Consider the following 18807-nt stretch of genomic DNA (forward strand, 5'->3'; position numbering starts at 1 on the left):
GATGACAAGATTATGTGTCTTTCCATCTTTCACGTCTCTCAGCTAATGTTTCCCCTTAGATCCCCCTTCCCTAAATTTAATCACCAATTCGCGTGGAGAAGGAAGAAGCCATGGTAGATGGTGGCTCCGGAGCAGGGAGGAGCATGCTGCCCATGCTAGTCACGGTGGAGATGTAGGAGAAAGACTTATGCAGGAAGCCCCAGCTGCTCCTTCTCTGCTCCACCACGGTATTCGACCAATCGCTGCAAGAGCTCTCCAAGCTGAAAGACATCAGGCAGTGAAAGAGAGGGGGGGAGAAGGAGAGAGAGGAGAGGAGGGAGAGTTATCACAGGGAATGGGATGAAGGGTTACAGGGAAGGGAGATTAGTTATTGCTTTACAGTCTACTGAAATGGATACCTGCTAGAGGGAAAAAAAAGTTTATCAAAAAAGTATATTTTCAGAACTTGCCCAGTGGCTCAACACCTCTGCCATGAGGAAAACCTGAGTATGAGTCCCAGATCAAGTCTTCCACTCCCGGGGTAGCCCATGGCCGGGGAGACAGCATTCATGGCCTCTAAGTGGGGAGGGGAGTCCCGGTCATTGGTCAACGATGACATCTAATGGCCAGAGTTAGGGTCAACCTTAATCGGGATCCGGAGGGAGCTGGCCTAGGATTGCTGTTGTGATAGCTGGACTGAGACGGGAGGGGGGGGGGGGGGGGGTGTGTGTATAATAATGGGGCAAAAAAAATCTCCCGGCACTTGCAAATGAAGGCTCATGGCACCATATCCCAAGCTCTAGTTCCAACGGTGCTGGAAACCAAAAGGAGCAGGAGGAAAAGTTGGGTCAAAAAACCCAACATAGTACATTTTCTACGTATTGAAAATAAAATTACTATGATTTTTTTTTTATAGAAGAATAAACTACCAATGGAAGAAAGTTAACCAAACCCAAGCATATTTCGTAATATAACAGAGCCCTGTTTAATTATTTATTAAACCAGTGGTTCTGTGCAGGCCTAGTAGCTCAATGGCAGTGTCGGGCACTGCTCTGTGGAGGGAGTGGAATTCAATTCCTGGCTCAGTTCCTCTGCTTCCCGGGTTGGCCGGAGAAGGAGATGCTGCTGCGGATGCAGTGTTTACAGCCCCGGGAGGCAGGGAGTCACAGTCATTGTGCAATAGTGACACCTAGTGTCTGGATGAAGTGCCCATGAGCGCAGGATTCCTGAAGAAGCCCTGGACAAAGACCGTCAGTGCGATGACTGGCCTAAAATAAGTTGGGAGGGAGGAAAAAAATCCATGGGCAGTTAACAAATACAGGCTCATGGCACCAAATCCCAAAGGAGCAGGAGGAGACTGCTGGGTGACCCCCCCCCCCCAAAAAAAAAACCCCACACAAAGCAGTGTTTCCAAAATGGGAGGGGGGGCAGTAGGGAAGGAGTTCTCCTGGGAGCCGCAGGATGTTTAGTTTCACTTAAAAAAAAACAAAACACTAATTTTTTTGGTGGAGGGAGAAAATCATTGTGCTAAACGTATTACACAGAAGCAAAAGGCGAGCACTGCTGAAACATGGTACAGATGTAAGGCCTCTTTAGACTGGTCAGTTTTACAACAAGCTAGGGATGTGAATCGTTTTAGGACGATTAAAATTATCGTCCGATAATTTTAATATCGTCTTAAACCGTTATGGAACACAATACAATAGAGATTCTAACGATTTATCGTTATAAATCGTTAGAATCGTGAGCCGGCACACTAAAACCCCCTAAAACCCACCCCCGACCCTTTAAATTAAATCCCCCACCCTCCCCAACCCCCCCCCCAAATGACTTAAATAACCTGCGGGTCCCGCGGCGGTCCCGAACGGCAGCGGTCCGGAACGGGCTCCTGCTACTGAATCTTGTTGTCTTCGGCCGGCGCCATTTTCCAAAATGGCGCCGAAAAATGGCGGCGGCCATAGACGAACACGATTGGACGGCAGGAGGTCCTTCCGGACCCCCGCTGGACTTTTGGCAAGTCTTGTGGGGGTCAGGAGGCCCCCCCCCAAGCTGGCCAAAAGTTCCTGGAGGTCCAGCGGGGGTCAGGGAGCGATTTCCCGCCGCGAATCGTTTTCGTACGGAAAATGGCGCCGGCAGGAGATCGACTGCAGGAGGTCGTTCAGCGAGTGTTCCGGCGCCTCGCTGAACGACCACCTGCAGTCGATCTCCTGCCGGCGCCATTTTCCGTACGAAAACGATTCGCGGCGGGAAATCGCTCCCTGACCCCCGCTGGACCTCCAGGAACTTTTGGCCAGCTTGGGGGGGGCCTCCTGACCCCCACAAGACTTGCCAAAAGTCCAGCGGGGGTCCGGAAGGACCTCCTGCCGTCCAATCGTGTTCGTCTATGGCCGCCGCCATTTTTCGGCGCCATTTTGGAAAATGGCGCCGGCCGAAGACAACAAGATTCAGTAGCAGGAGCCCGTTCCGGACCGCTGCCGTTCCGGACCGCCGCTGGACCCGCAGGTTATTTAAGTCATTTGGGGGGGGGGTTTGGGAGGGTGGGGGATTTAATTTAAAGGGTCGGGGGTGGGTTTTAGGGGGTTTTAATGTGCCAGTTTTGCGATTTTACGTTTTTTCGATTTTTTACGATTTTTCACGATTTTTCACGATATTTTACCCCCCCCAAACGGCAATAATACGATTCCCTCCCCCTCCCAGCCGAAATCGATCGTTAAGACGATCGAGGACACGATTCACATCTCTACAACAAGCCCCATTGACTGATCTCCAACGTCAATATGGTATCACCAGCCTGGGAACGTGTCCCTGTAGAAAAGAACAAGCCATCACACCGCCTTGATGAAAAGGTGTCTTTCCATGTTGGACGGTGTGCGCTGGAAGGAGACATGGGCCCATGCACATACGTGTCTGAGGTCAGATCTGCTTCTGCCGACGGGGAGAACCTGCCGCTGTCCGTTGTGACATGGTCCGAACCCTCACCCTTCCCAAATTGCGCCAGGGCTGAGTTGAGAAGATACTCCTCTGGCAATCCAAGAAGAACAGAGGACATGTTAAGTGTGAGCTCAACACAAACCTTTACATCCAAGCTTAGAAGTGAACGACAACAGTTCAAATATAGAATTCATCCTGTTAAACCCGAGTCTTATCAGTGCACCAAGTTAAAAGAGAAGTGTACGGGAAGAAAGACAGAGGGAGATGGAGGACAAACAGATAATGAGGAAGAGGAAGATGAGGAAGGGATTGGATGCATTGCGAATGACAACATTACAAATCCTGGAGGCACTACCTAAGTAGCTCCCTTCTATGCAGACAGAACTATGACCATTCATATAGTAGTTTCATAAAATGAATAATGTCAAAAAAGAAAAGAAATCCACTGTGACAACTTCACAGGATAAGGGTTAAGAACATAAGAACATGCCATACTGGGTCAGACCAAGGGTCCATCAAGCCCAGCATCCTGTTTCCAAAAGTGGTCAATCCAGGCCATAAGAACCTGGCAAGTACCCAAAAACTAAGTCTATTCCATGTTACCGTTGCTAGTAATAGTAGTGGCTATTTTCTAAGTCAACTTAATTAATAGCAGGTAATGGACTTCTCCTCCAAGAACTTATCCAATCCTTTTTTAAACACAGCTATACTAACTGCACTAACCACATCCTCTGGCAACAAATTTCAGAGTTTAATTGTGCGTTGAGTAAAAAAGAACTTTCTCCGATTAGTTTTAAATGTGCCACATGCTAACTTCATGGAGTGCTCCCTAGTCTTTCTATTATCCGAAAGAGTAAATAACCGATTCACATTAACCCGTTCTAGACCTCTCATGATTTTAAACACCTCTATCATATTCCCCCCTCAGCCGTCTCTTCTCCAAGCTGAAAAGTCCTAACCTCTTTAGTCTTTCCTCATAGGGGAGTTGTTCCATTCCCCTTATCATTTTGGTCGCCCTTCTCTGTACCTTCTCCATCGCAACTATATCTTTTTTGAGATGTGGTGGCCAAAATTGTACACAGTATTCAAGGTGCGGTCTCATCATGGAGCGATACAGAGACTTATCCAGCTAAGTCTGATATTTGGAGTTAGCCGATTAAGCTATTCAGCTATTTAGACATGCCTGAGAGCAGGTCGAAAGTTATCTGGGAAGAATATGGCCAGTTAAGTGGAGATGCAAGATATTAAAAAAAAAAAAGAAAGAAGGTTACAAGCCTAGTGTTCCTATTACTACCCCCACCCTACCTGATCTGGAAATGAAGGGCCGAACCTTCCGCCCTCCCCAAAAACAATCCCTGGAACTTTTTTAGTAGTTTATTTTTTTTAGATTATCCAATGCCAGCCTCTATCCGTCCCCTGCCGTTCCCCAGTCCTGTCTAAAGGCAACTAGAATTCACCTACTCAGACCCCCCTCCCCTCCCCTCACCCCAACCTTAACCCTCTCACCCTCCTGTTACCTTAAATTTCTAAGTTATAGGGGCATTCAAGGAGACTTGGACAAGTTCCTGAAGGAAAATTCCTTAACCAGTTATGAGCCAGGTAGACTTGGGAAAGCCAGCAATTAAGCCTATGAGTGAAATATAAGAAACAGATCAACTATTAGGGATCTGACGGGTACTTGTGACCCGGACTGGCCAGTGTCAGAGTGTCAGGAACACAGCTCGGGGGATGGCCCTGCGAGCCACTGTACTCACCCCAATGCTGCCACAAGCAGTCCAGGACACCGCCGGCACGCTCCTTCGGCTGGGACGCCGCCATCAACTCAGCACTGCCAGGTGCGGCTCTGCATGTCGCCATGCTGTTCCTGCCCCGGATCCTCCTTAGGCGCAGGCATGATATTGGCCCTGTGTCAGGAAACGCTGAGTGGCGCCCTCAGATGACGTCAGGGCAACCAGTATATTTAAGCCAGGACCTTGCAGCAGTACCTCGCCTCAACAACAGGTCTTCTGCCTTAAAATGCCTGTTGCCTAGCATTCTTAATTCCTGTGCCTCGTCTAGCCTTGTCTTCTCCAGCCTTGCCTTCTTTAGCTTTCCTCGTTCAGCCTTGTCTTCTCCAGCCTCGCCTAACCTTATCCGTCTTGTCCAGTGTCTCCAGTGTGTCTTCGTCCACCCTTAGCCTGACTTTCCAGATCTTGACCCCTTGCTTGGACCTGACCACGACTGCCTGCCACCAGGACCTGACTCCTTGCCTAGACCAGACCACTTTTGCTAGCTGCCCACCCCAATCTTGGCCTGTCTCTGATTCAGTCTGCTACCTGCCCTGTCCCTGGCGTACTTTTGGACTTTAGTTATCATCACCGTCCTAGGGACCTGCCTAAGTCCTGCTGGCCACCAGAACCCAAGGGTTCATACTGCAGGGGAGGCGGTTGGTAAAAGTGAAGCTCCAGACTGTCCCGCTACAGGGTGTGCTCACCAGCTGCCGGCGTATGCCCTCGAGGCTGCGTCAACTATGCCGCAGCACAAAGGGCTCACACACCCACTACCCTATATTCTATAAAGACAGAATGCTGGGCTTGATGGACCTTGGTCTGACCCAGCATAGCACTTATTATGTTCTTATGTAAAACATGAATCATTGTCTAACTTTTGGAAGTCATGAGAAGAACTTGTTTGAGCAACAACAGTTTTGTGTGGAGAACTGTCTGATCCCAAAGTTAAGAAATTGGACCTATGGTGGATGGACAACTTCTGAAAGCATCTAAGGAGATCTTCTGGACACTGGGTTCAGTTGGCCTTAGAAGTTCTGATTTTGAGTTCTTGTTGTTATTCTGTTTGAGTTAATTGAGAGAAGATGGCCACACAATCTGGGTTGAGGTCATTCTTTCCTAGGTATTCTGTCAATTTGGTAGACTTGAGGATGAGGAGTGGGGAATCTAGAGGGAGGCGGGTAAGGGGTTTAGTGAGGAAATTGAGAGATGAGGGAAGGGGAGATTCTTAGTGGGAGGATGGAAAATGGAGGGGAAAGAAGATGAAGATGGGGGAATGTGAGGAGAAGATGAATTTACTGACAATGACAAATATTGGTATACATGTTATTATTCCGTGTATAAAAATTGTGTCATTAAACATTCCTATTAAGAGACAATTCCATTTAAGGAGTTAACAGGTTGAGAGCTGACATTCCTTAAATTCAAGAGTCACATTTTAGGAAACAAGATTAAAAAGTTATAGGGAATAGATTTTGTTAGCTTCACATTTTCAGAACAAGAAATGAGGAGGGGTGGGCATATTGTTATATAAATCACCAAATATCTGTATATTGGATATTAAAAAGATAAGGAAGCAGAAATCCAGTGAAGGAGTCAGTTGGCCTGTTAGATGATTGAGGGATTAAGAGGGCACTTAGAGAAGATAAGGCCATCATGGAAAGATTAAATTATGTTAATAGATTCCACTGTTACTCTGTAAACCAGTGTGATATGTCTAATTGAACATCGGTATAGAAAAATAAATAAGTAAATTAATTAATTAATTAAATGCTTTCTTTGCTTTGGTGTTTACTGAAGAGGATGATGGGGAGCTACCTGTACTGGAGAAGGTTTTCATGGGTAATGATTCAGATGGACTGAACCAAATCACGGTGAACCTAGAAGATGTGGTAGGCCTGATTGATAAACTGAAGAGTAGAAAATCACCTGGACCGGATGGTATACACCCCAGAGTTCTGAAGGAACTAAAAAATGAAATTTCAGACCTATTAGTAAAAATTTATAACCTATCATTAAAATCATCCATTGTACCTGAAGACTGGAGGATAGCTAATGTAACCCCAATATTTTAAAAGGGCTCCAGGGGCAATCCGAGAAACTACAGACTGGTTAGCCTGACTTCAGTGCTAGGAAAAATAGTGGAAAGTGTTCTAAACATCAAAATCACAGAACATATAGAAAGACATGGTTTAATGGAACAAAGTCAGCATGGCTTTACCCAAGGCAAGTCTTGCCTCACAAATCTGCTTCACTTTTTTGAAGGAGTTAATTAACATGTGGATAAAGGTGAACCGGTAGATGTAGTGTACTTGGATTTTCAGAAGGCATTTCAAAACGTTCCTCATGAGAGGCTTCTAGGAAAAGTAAAAAGTCATGGGATAGGTGGCAATGTCCTTTCGTGGATTACAAACTGGCTAAAAGACAGGAAACAGAGAGTAGGATTAAATGAACAATTTTCTCAGTGGAAGGGAGTGGGCAGTGGAGTGCCTCAGGGATCTGTATTGGGACCCTTACTTTTCAATATATTTATAAATGATCTGGAAAGAAATACGACGAATGAGGTAATCAAATTTGCAGATGATACAAAATTGTTCAGAGTATTAAATCCCAAGCAGATTGTGATAAATTGCAGGAAGATCTTGTGAGACTGGAAAATTGGGCATTGAATTGGCAGATGAAATTTAATGTGGATGTGCAAGGAGATGCATATAGGGAAAAATAACCCATTCTATAGTTACACAATGTTAGGTTCCATATTAGGTGCTACCAGCCAAGAAAGAGATCTAGGCGTCATAGTGGATAACACATTGAAGTCGTCGGTTCAGTGTGCTGCGGCAGTCAAAAAAGCAAACAGAATGTTGGGAATTATTAGAAAGGGAATGGTGAATAAAACAGAAAATGTCATAATGCCTCTGTAACGCTCCATTGTGAGAACCCACCTTGAATACTGTGTACAATTCTGGTCGCCGCATCTCAAAAAAGATATAATTGCAATGGAGAAGGTACAGAGAAGGGCTACCAAAATGATAAGGGGAATGGAACAGCTCCCCTAAGAGGAAAGACTAAAGAGGTTAGGACTTTTCAGCTTGGAGAAGAGACGGCTGAGGGGGGATATGATAGAGGTGTTTAAAATCATGAGAGGTCTAGAACAGGTTGATGTGAATCGGTTATTTACTCTTTCAGATAATAGAAAGACTAGGGGGCACTCCATGAAGTTAGCATGTGGCACATTTAAAACTAATCGGAGAAAGTTCTTTTTCACTCAACATACAATTAAACTCTGGAATTTGTTGCCAGAGGATGTGGTTAGTGCAGTTAGTATAGCTGTGTTTAAAAAAGGTTTGGATAAGTTCTTGGAGGAGAAGTCCATTACCTGCTAGTAATTAAGTTGACTTAGAAAATAGCCACTGCTATGAATTATCAACCTTTAGTGGATAAACTCCTCAAAGACATGAGTAGATGGAATAGTGGTGCGTTCTCCTGGTTGGGCAGAATTGCTATTGTTAAAATGAACATCTTACCGAAGTTCCTATATTTGTTTTCTTCTTTACCTGTTTATATCCCTTCTCCCATCCTTCATAGTTGGCAGAAAAAGATCTTTGATTTTATTTGGCGCAGGCCCCCCCCAGGCTCTCACATGCTCTTTTATATCTACCCAAACCACAGGGCGGCATGGGGGTCCCAAATCTTATGTGGTACTACTGCGCATCCCAATTGAGGGCACTATTAGATATTAATTGGTCCCAGTTCCCCAAACAGTAGGTGCAAATTGGGCCCTATGGCACAAGCAGCCATGCCGTGGCAACTGCATAACACATGGAGGTCTGTAAAGAGTGTTCCTTGTGCCCTAGAGTCTACTTTACGTATATGGGGTCAAACTCGAAAACAACTGGTAGGGGATTACCAATATTTTTACCAATCATCTTTATTTTATAATGTGCAATTTACTCCTGGGCTTTATTCTTCACATTTTAAACGCTGGCAAGAGAAGGGGGGTAATCACTATAGGACAATTTCTAACTCAGGGAGACTTTTTTTCCCTGGAACAGATGTCTCTCAAGCATAATCTTGGATCTCATGATTTTTTGGTTTACGCACAGAGCACTCATTTTATACGTTCACTGCAAAAGTCCGGATCGCTCCGCCCTGGCCGGTCTATGGTAGAATCCTACTTTTTACATAGCAACATACTTAAAGGTTCCATATCTAAATTGTACCAGTTGTTTTTTCAACAGGGCATAGAACACTGTACGTTTATCAAACACTGGGAATCAGATTTGCAAACCCAGACGATGCTCGATCTCTGCCAAGCTTCAGGAAAATTGTTACAAAATGGTATACCGGTGGTACCTTACCCCCGATAAACTTCATAAGTTTTATGCTCAAATTGAGGACACCTGTTGGCACAGTTGTGGAGCAATTGGCACGTATCTGCATATTTGGTGGGACTGCCCTAAAATCGCACCCCTGTGGAGCGAGATCTTTGATTGGATTAGCGAACTTTTGTCAATTGATATAATGCCTACGGCCGCTGTGGTATTGCTGAATGTCTTCCCAGATACCATACCTAAGAAGCAACAGCAACTATGTGCCCAATTATTCATTGCTGCGCGCAGCCTTATAGCTCTCCGTTGGAAATCTGAGTGCATACCTCTGCTCTCGGAGATCAAGGAGAGATTGCATTCCTATTATCGGTTAGCTTCCTTAACAGCCACTAACCGTAATTGGCTGCCCTCCTTTACGTCGACCTGGAAACCTTTTATAACTTATTTAGCGCATCTGTAATATATCTTAAAAACAGTCTGGGCCTGGGTTGGTATTACATTTTCTAATCTATAGAGGGACTTCAACAGATATGGTCTCTAATGATATGAGGACTTTGAATTGTTATACCACTTATGGAGTATGCTGCTCACAATTATGAAGAGAACTTGACGACACCACCACCTGTCACTATCCATCTTATTACAACATTACGGCTTATTGGACTACTCGACTTGCTCGGATTAGAAGGAGATTCTGTCATGGGGGGAGGGGAAGGGGAGGAGGGATAAGTGGGAATTTTCTGGGTCTATTGAAGGGGAATATATGTACCTCTGTTTTGTACTATGTTGTATCCAATTAAGCATTCCATTAGTGTAAGATACACAATTTTTTGTAAAAATGAATAAAAAGTGTTAAATTAAAAAAAAAAAAAGCAAACAGAATGTTGGTAATTATTAGAAAGGGAATGGTGAATAAAACGGAAAATGTCATAATGCCTCTGTATCGCTCCATGGTGAGACCGCACCTTGAATACTGTGTACAATTCTGGTCGCTGCATCTCAAAAAAGATATAATTGCGATGGAGAAGGTACAGAGAAGGGTGACCAAAGCGATAAGGGGAATGGAACATCTCCCCTATGAGGAAAAACTAAAGAGGTTAGGACTTTTCAGCTTGGAGAAGAGACGGCTGAGGGGGGATATGATAGAGGTGTTTAAAATCATGAGAGGTCTAGAACGGGTAGATGTGAATCGGTTATTTAGTCTTTCAGATAATAGAAAGACTAGGGGGCACTCCATGAAGTTAGCATCTGGCACATTTAAAACTAATCAGAGAAAGTTCTTCTTCACTCAACACACAATTAAACTCTGGAATTTGTTACCAGAGGATGTGGTTAGTTTAGTTAGTATAGCTGTGGTTAAAAAAGGATTGGATAAGTTCTTGGAGGAGAAGTCCATTACCTGCTATTAATTAAGTTGACTTAGAAAATAGCCACTGCTATTACTAGCAACGGTAACATGAAATAGACTTAGTTTTTGAGTACTTGCCAGGTTCTTATGGCCTTTATTGGCCACTGTTGGAAACAGGATGCTGGGCTTGATGGGCCCTTGGTCTGACCCAGTATGGCATCTTCTTATGTTCTTAAGTTTTAATAGGCACATATCCACCAAACTGAGGGAGGGCTACTATAAACTCCTCACTCTGGGAAGGTTGAAACCACTACGTGAAAAGAATGATTTTAGGACGGTTCTACAATCTTTGATCTTCTCTAACATCGATTATTGTAATTCCCTGTTACTAGGACTTCCTCTGTTCACAATCTGCCCTTTTCAAATATTGCAGAATGCAGCCGCTAGAGTTTTGACTGGGAGCAGAAAATGTGACCACATTACACCTATCTTAATCTCATTGCATTGGCTGCCAATCACATATCATTCACAATATAAAACAGCCTGCATTTTACACCAAATTATTTATGGTGAACAAACCGATTGGTTAAATGCGGCCATTCGCTTACATACACCCCAAAGAAACCTCAGGTCAGCAAATAAGGGTCTTCTAACAATCCCCTCAGTGAAGTCAGCACACCTTAGCCAAGTGAGAGAGTGAGCAGTATCGATAGCAGGCCCCAAACTCTGGAATACGTTATCAGCTGAGATGAGACTACAAGCAGATACTAAAATATTCAAGGCCGAACTTAAAACATGGCTATTCAGCTGTGCGTACGCAGAATCCAACTAAAAATGACCTTTTATCTCTTGCCTTTATGTTAGAAGTTTTTAATATCTTTTATTGCTTTTATTTTTCTTATTGTTCTCAATTTTACACTGTATCCTTTTATGGCTAGTTTTTAATTATATATAATTTTATAGTTACATAACTGTTAGTAATTTGTTTTATTGATGATTTATTATATTTCATTTCTTTTATATTGTAAACCGTTGTGATGGAACACCCAATACGACGGTATATAAAACTTAATAAACTAGAAACTAAAATATCACTTTTTGCAGACGATGTAATGTTTACGTTGACAAATCCTATTATTTCTTTCCCTGTTTTAATTTCAGAACTTCAAAGTTATGGGAAAGTTGCTGGATTTACAGTAAACATGAGCAAATCTGAAATTTTATATATCAATATCCCAGATTCAATAGCTGAATGTTTGAAAAGTAGCTTTCCTGCAGTATATTAAATATTTAGGAGTAGAAATGATCAGGGGCAGCCAGCAGACAGCACAGATGAACTATTCCTCTCTGCTGCACACAACTGCGTTGCAAAAATGGACGCTACTAGCATTTCATGGCTGGGAAAGACAGCCACTATCAAAATGAATGCTTTGCCTTGCTTGAGGTACCTATTTCAGATGCTTCCAATAGCAATTCTTGGCGTCAAGCTGAATAAGATCCAGAAGAGGATCATGTACTTACCAAGGGGGATGGGGGGGGGGGGGGGGGGGGGGAAAGGGGTTCCAAATGGGGAACAATTCTACAAAGTGGCACAAGTTAGAGCTATGTTAGAGTGGCATGGGGTTGAAACAATGGAGCAGCATTTCTTGGGGAGTATTCCTATTTATTTTTATCCTTGGATATTAAAAGGGTCACGCATCCCCCGGAGTTGCGTTAACTGGCTTCAGTGGCGTCCACTAAACACAGTCGGATATTCAGCAGCTGGCACGTAGCCGGATAAGTCCCTATTTATCCGGCTAAGTAGTGCTAAATATCAGCCTCATAAAGAAATGAGTAGCCCTCGGGAGGGTGAATTAAGGCATGAGAGGGTTTGGGAGAAAGATCTCTTATGTACAATAGATGAAGATACATGGGACGCCATTAGCAGGCGGATTGCTAAGACATCTATTTCCGCGCAGCGGGTGGAAAATTCTTTTAAAGTATTTCTCAGATGCTATTACACTCCTTATAGATTGAAATATATTTATAAAGGTGCTACTGACCGATGCTGGAAGGATTGTGGAGAGGTGGGCATTTGGTGGTCCTGCTCTAAAATTGTCCCGTTACGGGAGAGAATGCAGCGGCTGATTCTGGACATCACAAAGTTTGAATTGGATAGAGACCAGAAGATATTTTTGTTGTACGCCCCCTACTTGAAGAAATACTGAAGAACCTTGATGAACTAACTGCTCAAATATTTCTGGCTGTGAAATGAGGGGCAGTAGAACACTGGAAATGGAAAGATCAACATAGCAAGCTTTCCTTCTGTCAGAGACTAGGGGGAATTTATCAGTTGGAACAGTTAACGTCAGTACGAAGAAACTGTCTCTTCTTTTGTCTGGCTGGGCACTATTTCAAAGCTGGAATAAAGAACACAGTTTGATTTTTTTCAGCAATTGATTTTGCGGAGGGGAGAGGGGAGTTGGTGGGGGGGGGAGAAATATTTTGGGGAAAATCTGTATGACTTGTATTGTTTCTTTTGTATTGGAAATATTTCAATAAAAAGAAAATTACAAAAGCGAATTCTATAGATCAACAGCAGATCTTTGTTGCATCATAGTTCTTAGCCCTTAGAACAGAAATATGGAGTTCAGCATGCTGTACCTGAGACATCAAGGTGGTGATCACAGCTGGACCTCCTACTGCCCTCGGAGTCGCCCACGGAAAAGGACAGGGGGTCATCATCTGAGCTGGACAGCGTCTCGATCCCCAGCTTCAACAAGGCCTTCTTCCTCCTGAGAATTCGATTCTGAGTCAGCAGGGAGTCAGGATTCAGGAGGTCAGGAATGTCAAAGATGCTGTCGCAGGACGTCCAAGGTTTCCCACAGCTATGAAGAATGGAGCCAGTTGAAAAATAAATGGGGCTGTGGTACCGAGCGGACAGGAATAACCAGAGAAGGCCTCAGGCTGGACTCTGGAAAATATCTTTATATACTTCTTTATTGGTGAAAAGAAACAACCAAACAGCCTTGCTGTTCCATGCAGTTCAACAAAACACATTCGCTTTCTCGAGGCTTTGTCCTTTCTCCTGGAGCCCTCCTAATCCCTCTGGGCCCTGGTCTCTTATCCCAGACTGCAAGGATCCACCCTAGCCCAAATCCCTTGCTGAGTTGGCACTGAGGGGCCGATGCATTACAGTGCGCTCAGCCGAGGGCACTGTTTAACCCGCTGTCAGTTGCGGGTTAAATAGACGCTAATCCACCCCCTAATGCAAAAGGGGGATTAGTGCCTATTTAATGTGCGTCCGACACGGAGTGAATGAGGTAGCACTCATCAGATGCAAATGCATGTGAATGAGGCTATCACTCATTCACTCCAAATGCAAAAAAATAAATGTGCGTCTCAGACGCACATTTATGGCTCAGCTAGTAACGCCTGCCTCCCTAGCCTATAGATCCAACCTGCAGTGCTTTGAGAAGGAATGTAAGGAAGACCACGTAGTTGCCTTACAAACCTCCAGCAATACAGGGCGTCACTCTGCCCACAAAGACACGGCGAGGTCCATATTCAGTCACAGTCCAGATAGCAAAGCTAGCCAGATAAGCTGATCCAGCTAACTATGCAGGTATATTCAATAGTGCAACCACACTAGTTATTACAGCTGCTGTCTTAAAGTTAGCCAGGTAACTTTTTCCAGCTAACTTTAGGTCAGCTCTTTGGTCCGACCAGACTTAGCCAGATAATTATCCCGCTAACAACTGCTCAAAATCCCCCGATAACTCATGCTTCTTAAAAACTGGGAGATCAGCATACTGGTTTAAATGGAATGGAGAAAACTTTAAAAAAAAAAAAAGGAGGTCCGATTGAAGACTCCTGTTTTTGAAAACTTTAGAAATAGATCTCTAAAAGATAGAGCTTGCAGCTTGAAAATACACTTTGCTGAACAAATAGCTATGAGAAAAAATGTCTTAAGTGTTTGACGCTGTAATGGATTCAAAAGGAGCTGTACACAAAGTCCAATGAACCAGATTAAGATTCTACTGAGGTAGTTCATTACAAAGTAGTGAACAAAGATGTTTCACTCCTCTAAAGAAACGAGGAACATCCAGATGAGCTGCTAAAGATTTGCCTTGGACTCTCTTTCCCCCATAACAGGTAATAGCAGCAATTTGTACCTTCAAGGAATTCAATGCCAGTTTTTACTGTAAACCGCTCTATAAAAACAACCGAACTATGTGCACTAAAGCCTTAAAAGGAGAAACACCAGCTTCCATGCACTAAAGCTCAAAAATCTTCCAGCTTCTAATATAAGCTAATAAAGTGAACCGTTTCTTTGCCTGTAAAAGGGCAGTTACCACTTCATCAGTATAATCTTTAGTTTTCAACCCTCTCCTTTCAATAGCCAGGCCACAAGACAAAAGGGAGATGGATCCTGCATAACAACTGGTCCCTGGTGAAACAGATCCTGAACATGATCTAACCTCAGAGGCCTCTCCACCATGAGCCTGATGAGATCCGCCTACCAAGGATGTCTCTCAGCCAATCTGGGGCTACTAGAATTACCAAACCTTAATTCCCTATCCTCTGTATAATTCGACTTATGAGCCACAGAGGAAACATGCACAGAGACTCCGAGAAGGTCAATCTTGAATGAGAGCATCTATTCCTGCTGATGTTGCTTCCTTCCTTTGACTGAAGGAAAACATTGCTTTGGCATTCTGGTGTGTGGCCACGGGATCACAACTTGGCTTGCTCCACTTGCGTATTATCATTCTGAATGCCTCATTGGCCAGTTCCCATACTCTGGAATCCAAAGTATGACAACTGAGAAAATCTGCCTGAATGTCTGCACTCCCATGATGTGCGAGGTTGAGAGCACTTGAAGCTGTAGCTCTGTTCAATTAAACAGAAGTTCCATCTCCATAGAGAGCAGAGAACTCGTCATGCCTCCTTGATGATTCACATAAGCCACTGCTGATGGAAAACACCTTTACTAATTTGCCCCAAATCAGCAGACAAAATGTCTGTAGTCTAGAGCTCTTCTTATAGCTCTTGTCTCCAATTGATTTATTGACTAAGATACTTCTACTGTATTCCATCCAGAGACCCTGAGACAACCTGCCCTGACAATGAGCTCCCCCATCCACTTAGATTGTCATCCATAGTTACTATTACTCAGTCCAGGGACTCTAAGGGCATACCTTTGGCTAAAATCTGAGCTGTGAGCCATCACGTCAAGCTGGCTCTGGCTTCCGCCATTAACTTTAACTTCACCTTGAAATTTTGAGACTGAGCACTCCAATGGGATAGTAGAAATCTTTGCAACGGATGCATATGTGCTTTTGCCCATGGATCTAAGGTTGCTGCCATGGATCCCAGTACTTGTAAAAAAAAAAAAGCCCATATTCTGGGAGATCTCATTTTCAACAGGTGCTGAACCTTCTTCATAAGCTTGAACTTCTGGTCTGATGTTAAGAACACTTTGGCTTGCTGAGTACCAAAGACAGCCTCTAAATATTCCAGTAACTAGGAGGGTACTAATTTGCTTTTGGCAAAGTTTATCACCCATCCCAGATCCTGTAACAACTGAATCACTCTCGACATTGGTTTCATTTTCCAATTTCACCCTTATTAACCAATCATCCAAGTAGGGATAAACCATAACTCCTTCTTTGCGCAAGGCAGCTGCTTCTATTACCATTATTTTGGAAAAAGTTCTTGGAGCTGTTGCCAATCCAAGAGACGCACTCAAAACTGGAAATGACTTCCTAGAGATATTGCTGCTGGGAAGGATGAATTGGAATGTGGAGATATGCTTCCGTAAGATCCAAAGAGTTCAGAAATTCTTTTTTCACCGCTACTATTACAGAAGAAAGCATCTCCATTTGGAAATGTGGAACCTTCAAAGCCTAATTTACTTGCTTGAAATCTAAATGGGTCTGAATGTAACTTCTTTCTTTGGAACTACAAAGTAAATGGAAAATCTCCCCCGGCCCCATTGTTCTCTCGGTATCGAAACTACGACTGCTAATGGAAGAAGATGTTCCAACATCGACCTTACTACTCCTTTCTTTTCCAGAGAGAAACAGAGGGACTCTACAAAGGCATCCACCAAACAATGAACAAACCCTTAAGGTGTACCTGTCTCTTATTACAGAAAGGATTCATTAATCTGTCATTATATGGACTCACTCCCTGAAAAATTGGAACAAACATCCCCCTATTTGTGGAAAAGGGGAGTGAACCCTTTGATTCTCATTGGGAATCTTTGAGACCACCAATGCTGGAAGTTCAAATGTCCACAGGCCCTCTATTTCCAGAATGAAAGGAAAGTGATTTGCTTCTCAGACAACCTGGCCAAAATAAGACAGATGGAAACATCTTTCAAAAATAGGAAGAAGGATCCATCTGAAAAAAATAGGAAAAAGCATAAGCCTTGTCAAGTTAAGTGTAAAACATTGATAAGAAAGACTATGAGAGAACTTGAAATGAAGTTGGCCGTAGAGGTTAAAACTCATAATAAACATTTTTTTAAATATATCCAAAGCAGGAAACCTGCGATGGAGTCGGTTGGACCGTTAGATGAACAAGGGGTTAAAGGGCCCCTTAGGGAAGATAAGGCCATTGCAGAAAGACTAAATTAATTCTTTGCTTCAGTGTTTACTAATGAAGATGTTGGGGAGATGCTGGTTCTGGAGATGATTTTCAAGGGTGATGAGTCAGATGAACTGAACCAAATCACTGTGAACCCCAGAGCAGATAGGAAAATTGGTTCTTACCTGCTAATTTTCATTCCTGTAGTATCACAGATCAGTCCAGACTCCTGGGTTTATTCATCCGTGCCAGCAGATGGAGACAGAAAAAGTAAAACTGACACTGCTTCATATACACTGGTGCCACCTGCAGTTCCTCAGTATTGATCTATACCAAAGCTAAAAAATCAGCAAAAAAACATGCTCACAAAAAAACTGGAAAAAACCTTGTATAAAACCTGGAAACAAAATCTTCTGCTATCTCAAAAATACAACAGCTGAGCAGACGACTCTCCACTTCCAGCAATTGGGCAGGTTCTGGACTGATCCATGGTACTATAGAAACAAAACTTAGCAGGTAAGAACTAATTTTCCTTTCCCTGTACGTACCCAGATCAGTCCAGACTCCTGGGATGTACCAAAGCTCCTTAATGAGGGTGGGACCTGGAGAGTCCTGCTCACAAGACACTTTCGCCAAACGACCGAGACTCTCAATCCCCCACATCCAGCCAATAATGCCTTGCAAAAATATTTAGTGATTTCCAAGTCACCGCTCTACAAATTTCCTGAGGAGAAACCAACTGAGCCTCTGCCCAAGAGGTTGCCTGAGACCTAGTAGAGTGACCCCTCAAACCGTCTGGCACTGGCCTATCCTTGAGGATGTATGTCAAACCAATAATCCACCTCGCAATGGTAGTTTTGGAGGCCTGGGTACCCTTCTTTGCACCATTCCACAAAAAAAAAAAAAGATGATCAGACCTTCTAAAATCATTTGTGACTTTGAGATAGTTCCACCGTCTGATTGATATGAAAGGCGGATACCACCTTCGGAAGAAAAGACGGCACCGTTTGTAAAGACACTCTTACTTCCAAGATCTGAAGGAATGGGTCTCGACACAACAAGGCTTGCAATTCAGAAATCCTCTTCGCAGAGCAAATAGCAACCAAGAAAATGACCTTTAAAATCAAATCCTTAAGAGTCGCTCCGCAGATAGTTCACATGGAGCCCCACTCAAACCACAAAGAATGAAGTTAAGATTCCAGGGAGGACAAACTCTCCTCATAGGAGGATGCAAATTCTTGACTCCTCGAATAAATCTAACCACGTCGATGAGAGGACAATTGGTAACCATCCACCTTCCCTTGTAAACAAGCCAAGGCCGCTACGTGAACTCAAAGAGAGTTAAAAGTGAGGCCTTTGACTAAACCTTCCTGAAGGAACCACAAAATGTGAGACAGTGAAAACCGAAACACCTGAACCCCCTTAGTCACGCACCAAGATTCAAAGACCTTCCAGACTCGGATATATGATAAGGAAGTGGACTTCTGTCTCACTTGGAGGAGGGTTGTGATCACTGACTCCGGGTTCCCTCTGTTCCACAAACGCCTCCTCTCAAAAGCCAAGTCACAAGACAAAAGCGATCTGCCTGGTCAGGAAATATGGGACCCTGGCATAGAAGATGAGGGAGATGACAGAGTCGTAATGGACCCTCGACCATCAGGTTGACCAGATTTGCAAACCACTGATGGTGAGGCCACTCCAGAGCCACCAGCACCACATTCCCTGGATGCCTTTCTTTCCACCACAAGACCTTGCCTATGAGAGACCACGGAGGGAGTAAATGTACAGAAGAACTCCCTGAGGCCAAGGTAACACCAGAGCGTCTATGCCTTCGGCCCGTACTCCCTCCGTCTACTGGAAAAGCGAGGAGCATTCGCATTGT

General features: G+C 43.8%; 1 protein-coding gene across 4 annotated transcripts in view; it reads right to left on the reverse strand.

Annotated features, from left to right (window-relative positions):
- LOC115090923 (polycystin-1-like) overlaps nt 1-18807 on the reverse strand; it is a 172649-nt gene that overhangs the window by 22948 nt on the left and 130894 nt on the right. For 3 of the 4 annotated variants that reach the window (XM_029600605.1, XM_029600604.1, XM_029600606.1), the window contains exons 34-36: nt 12996-13219; nt 2883-3000; nt 85-260 (exon numbers count right to left, since the gene is read on the reverse strand). In XM_029600605.1, coding sequence (XP_029456465.1) covers nt 85-260; nt 2883-3000; nt 12996-13219 — 518 coding nt within the window. The other variant, XM_029600607.1, reaches the window with a different exon arrangement.

The sequence above is a fragment of the Rhinatrema bivittatum genome, chromosome 4 (genome assembly GCF_901001135.1).
Source record: "Rhinatrema bivittatum chromosome 4, aRhiBiv1.1, whole genome shotgun sequence".
Lineage (NCBI taxonomy): Eukaryota > Metazoa > Chordata > Amphibia > Gymnophiona > Rhinatrematidae > Rhinatrema > Rhinatrema bivittatum.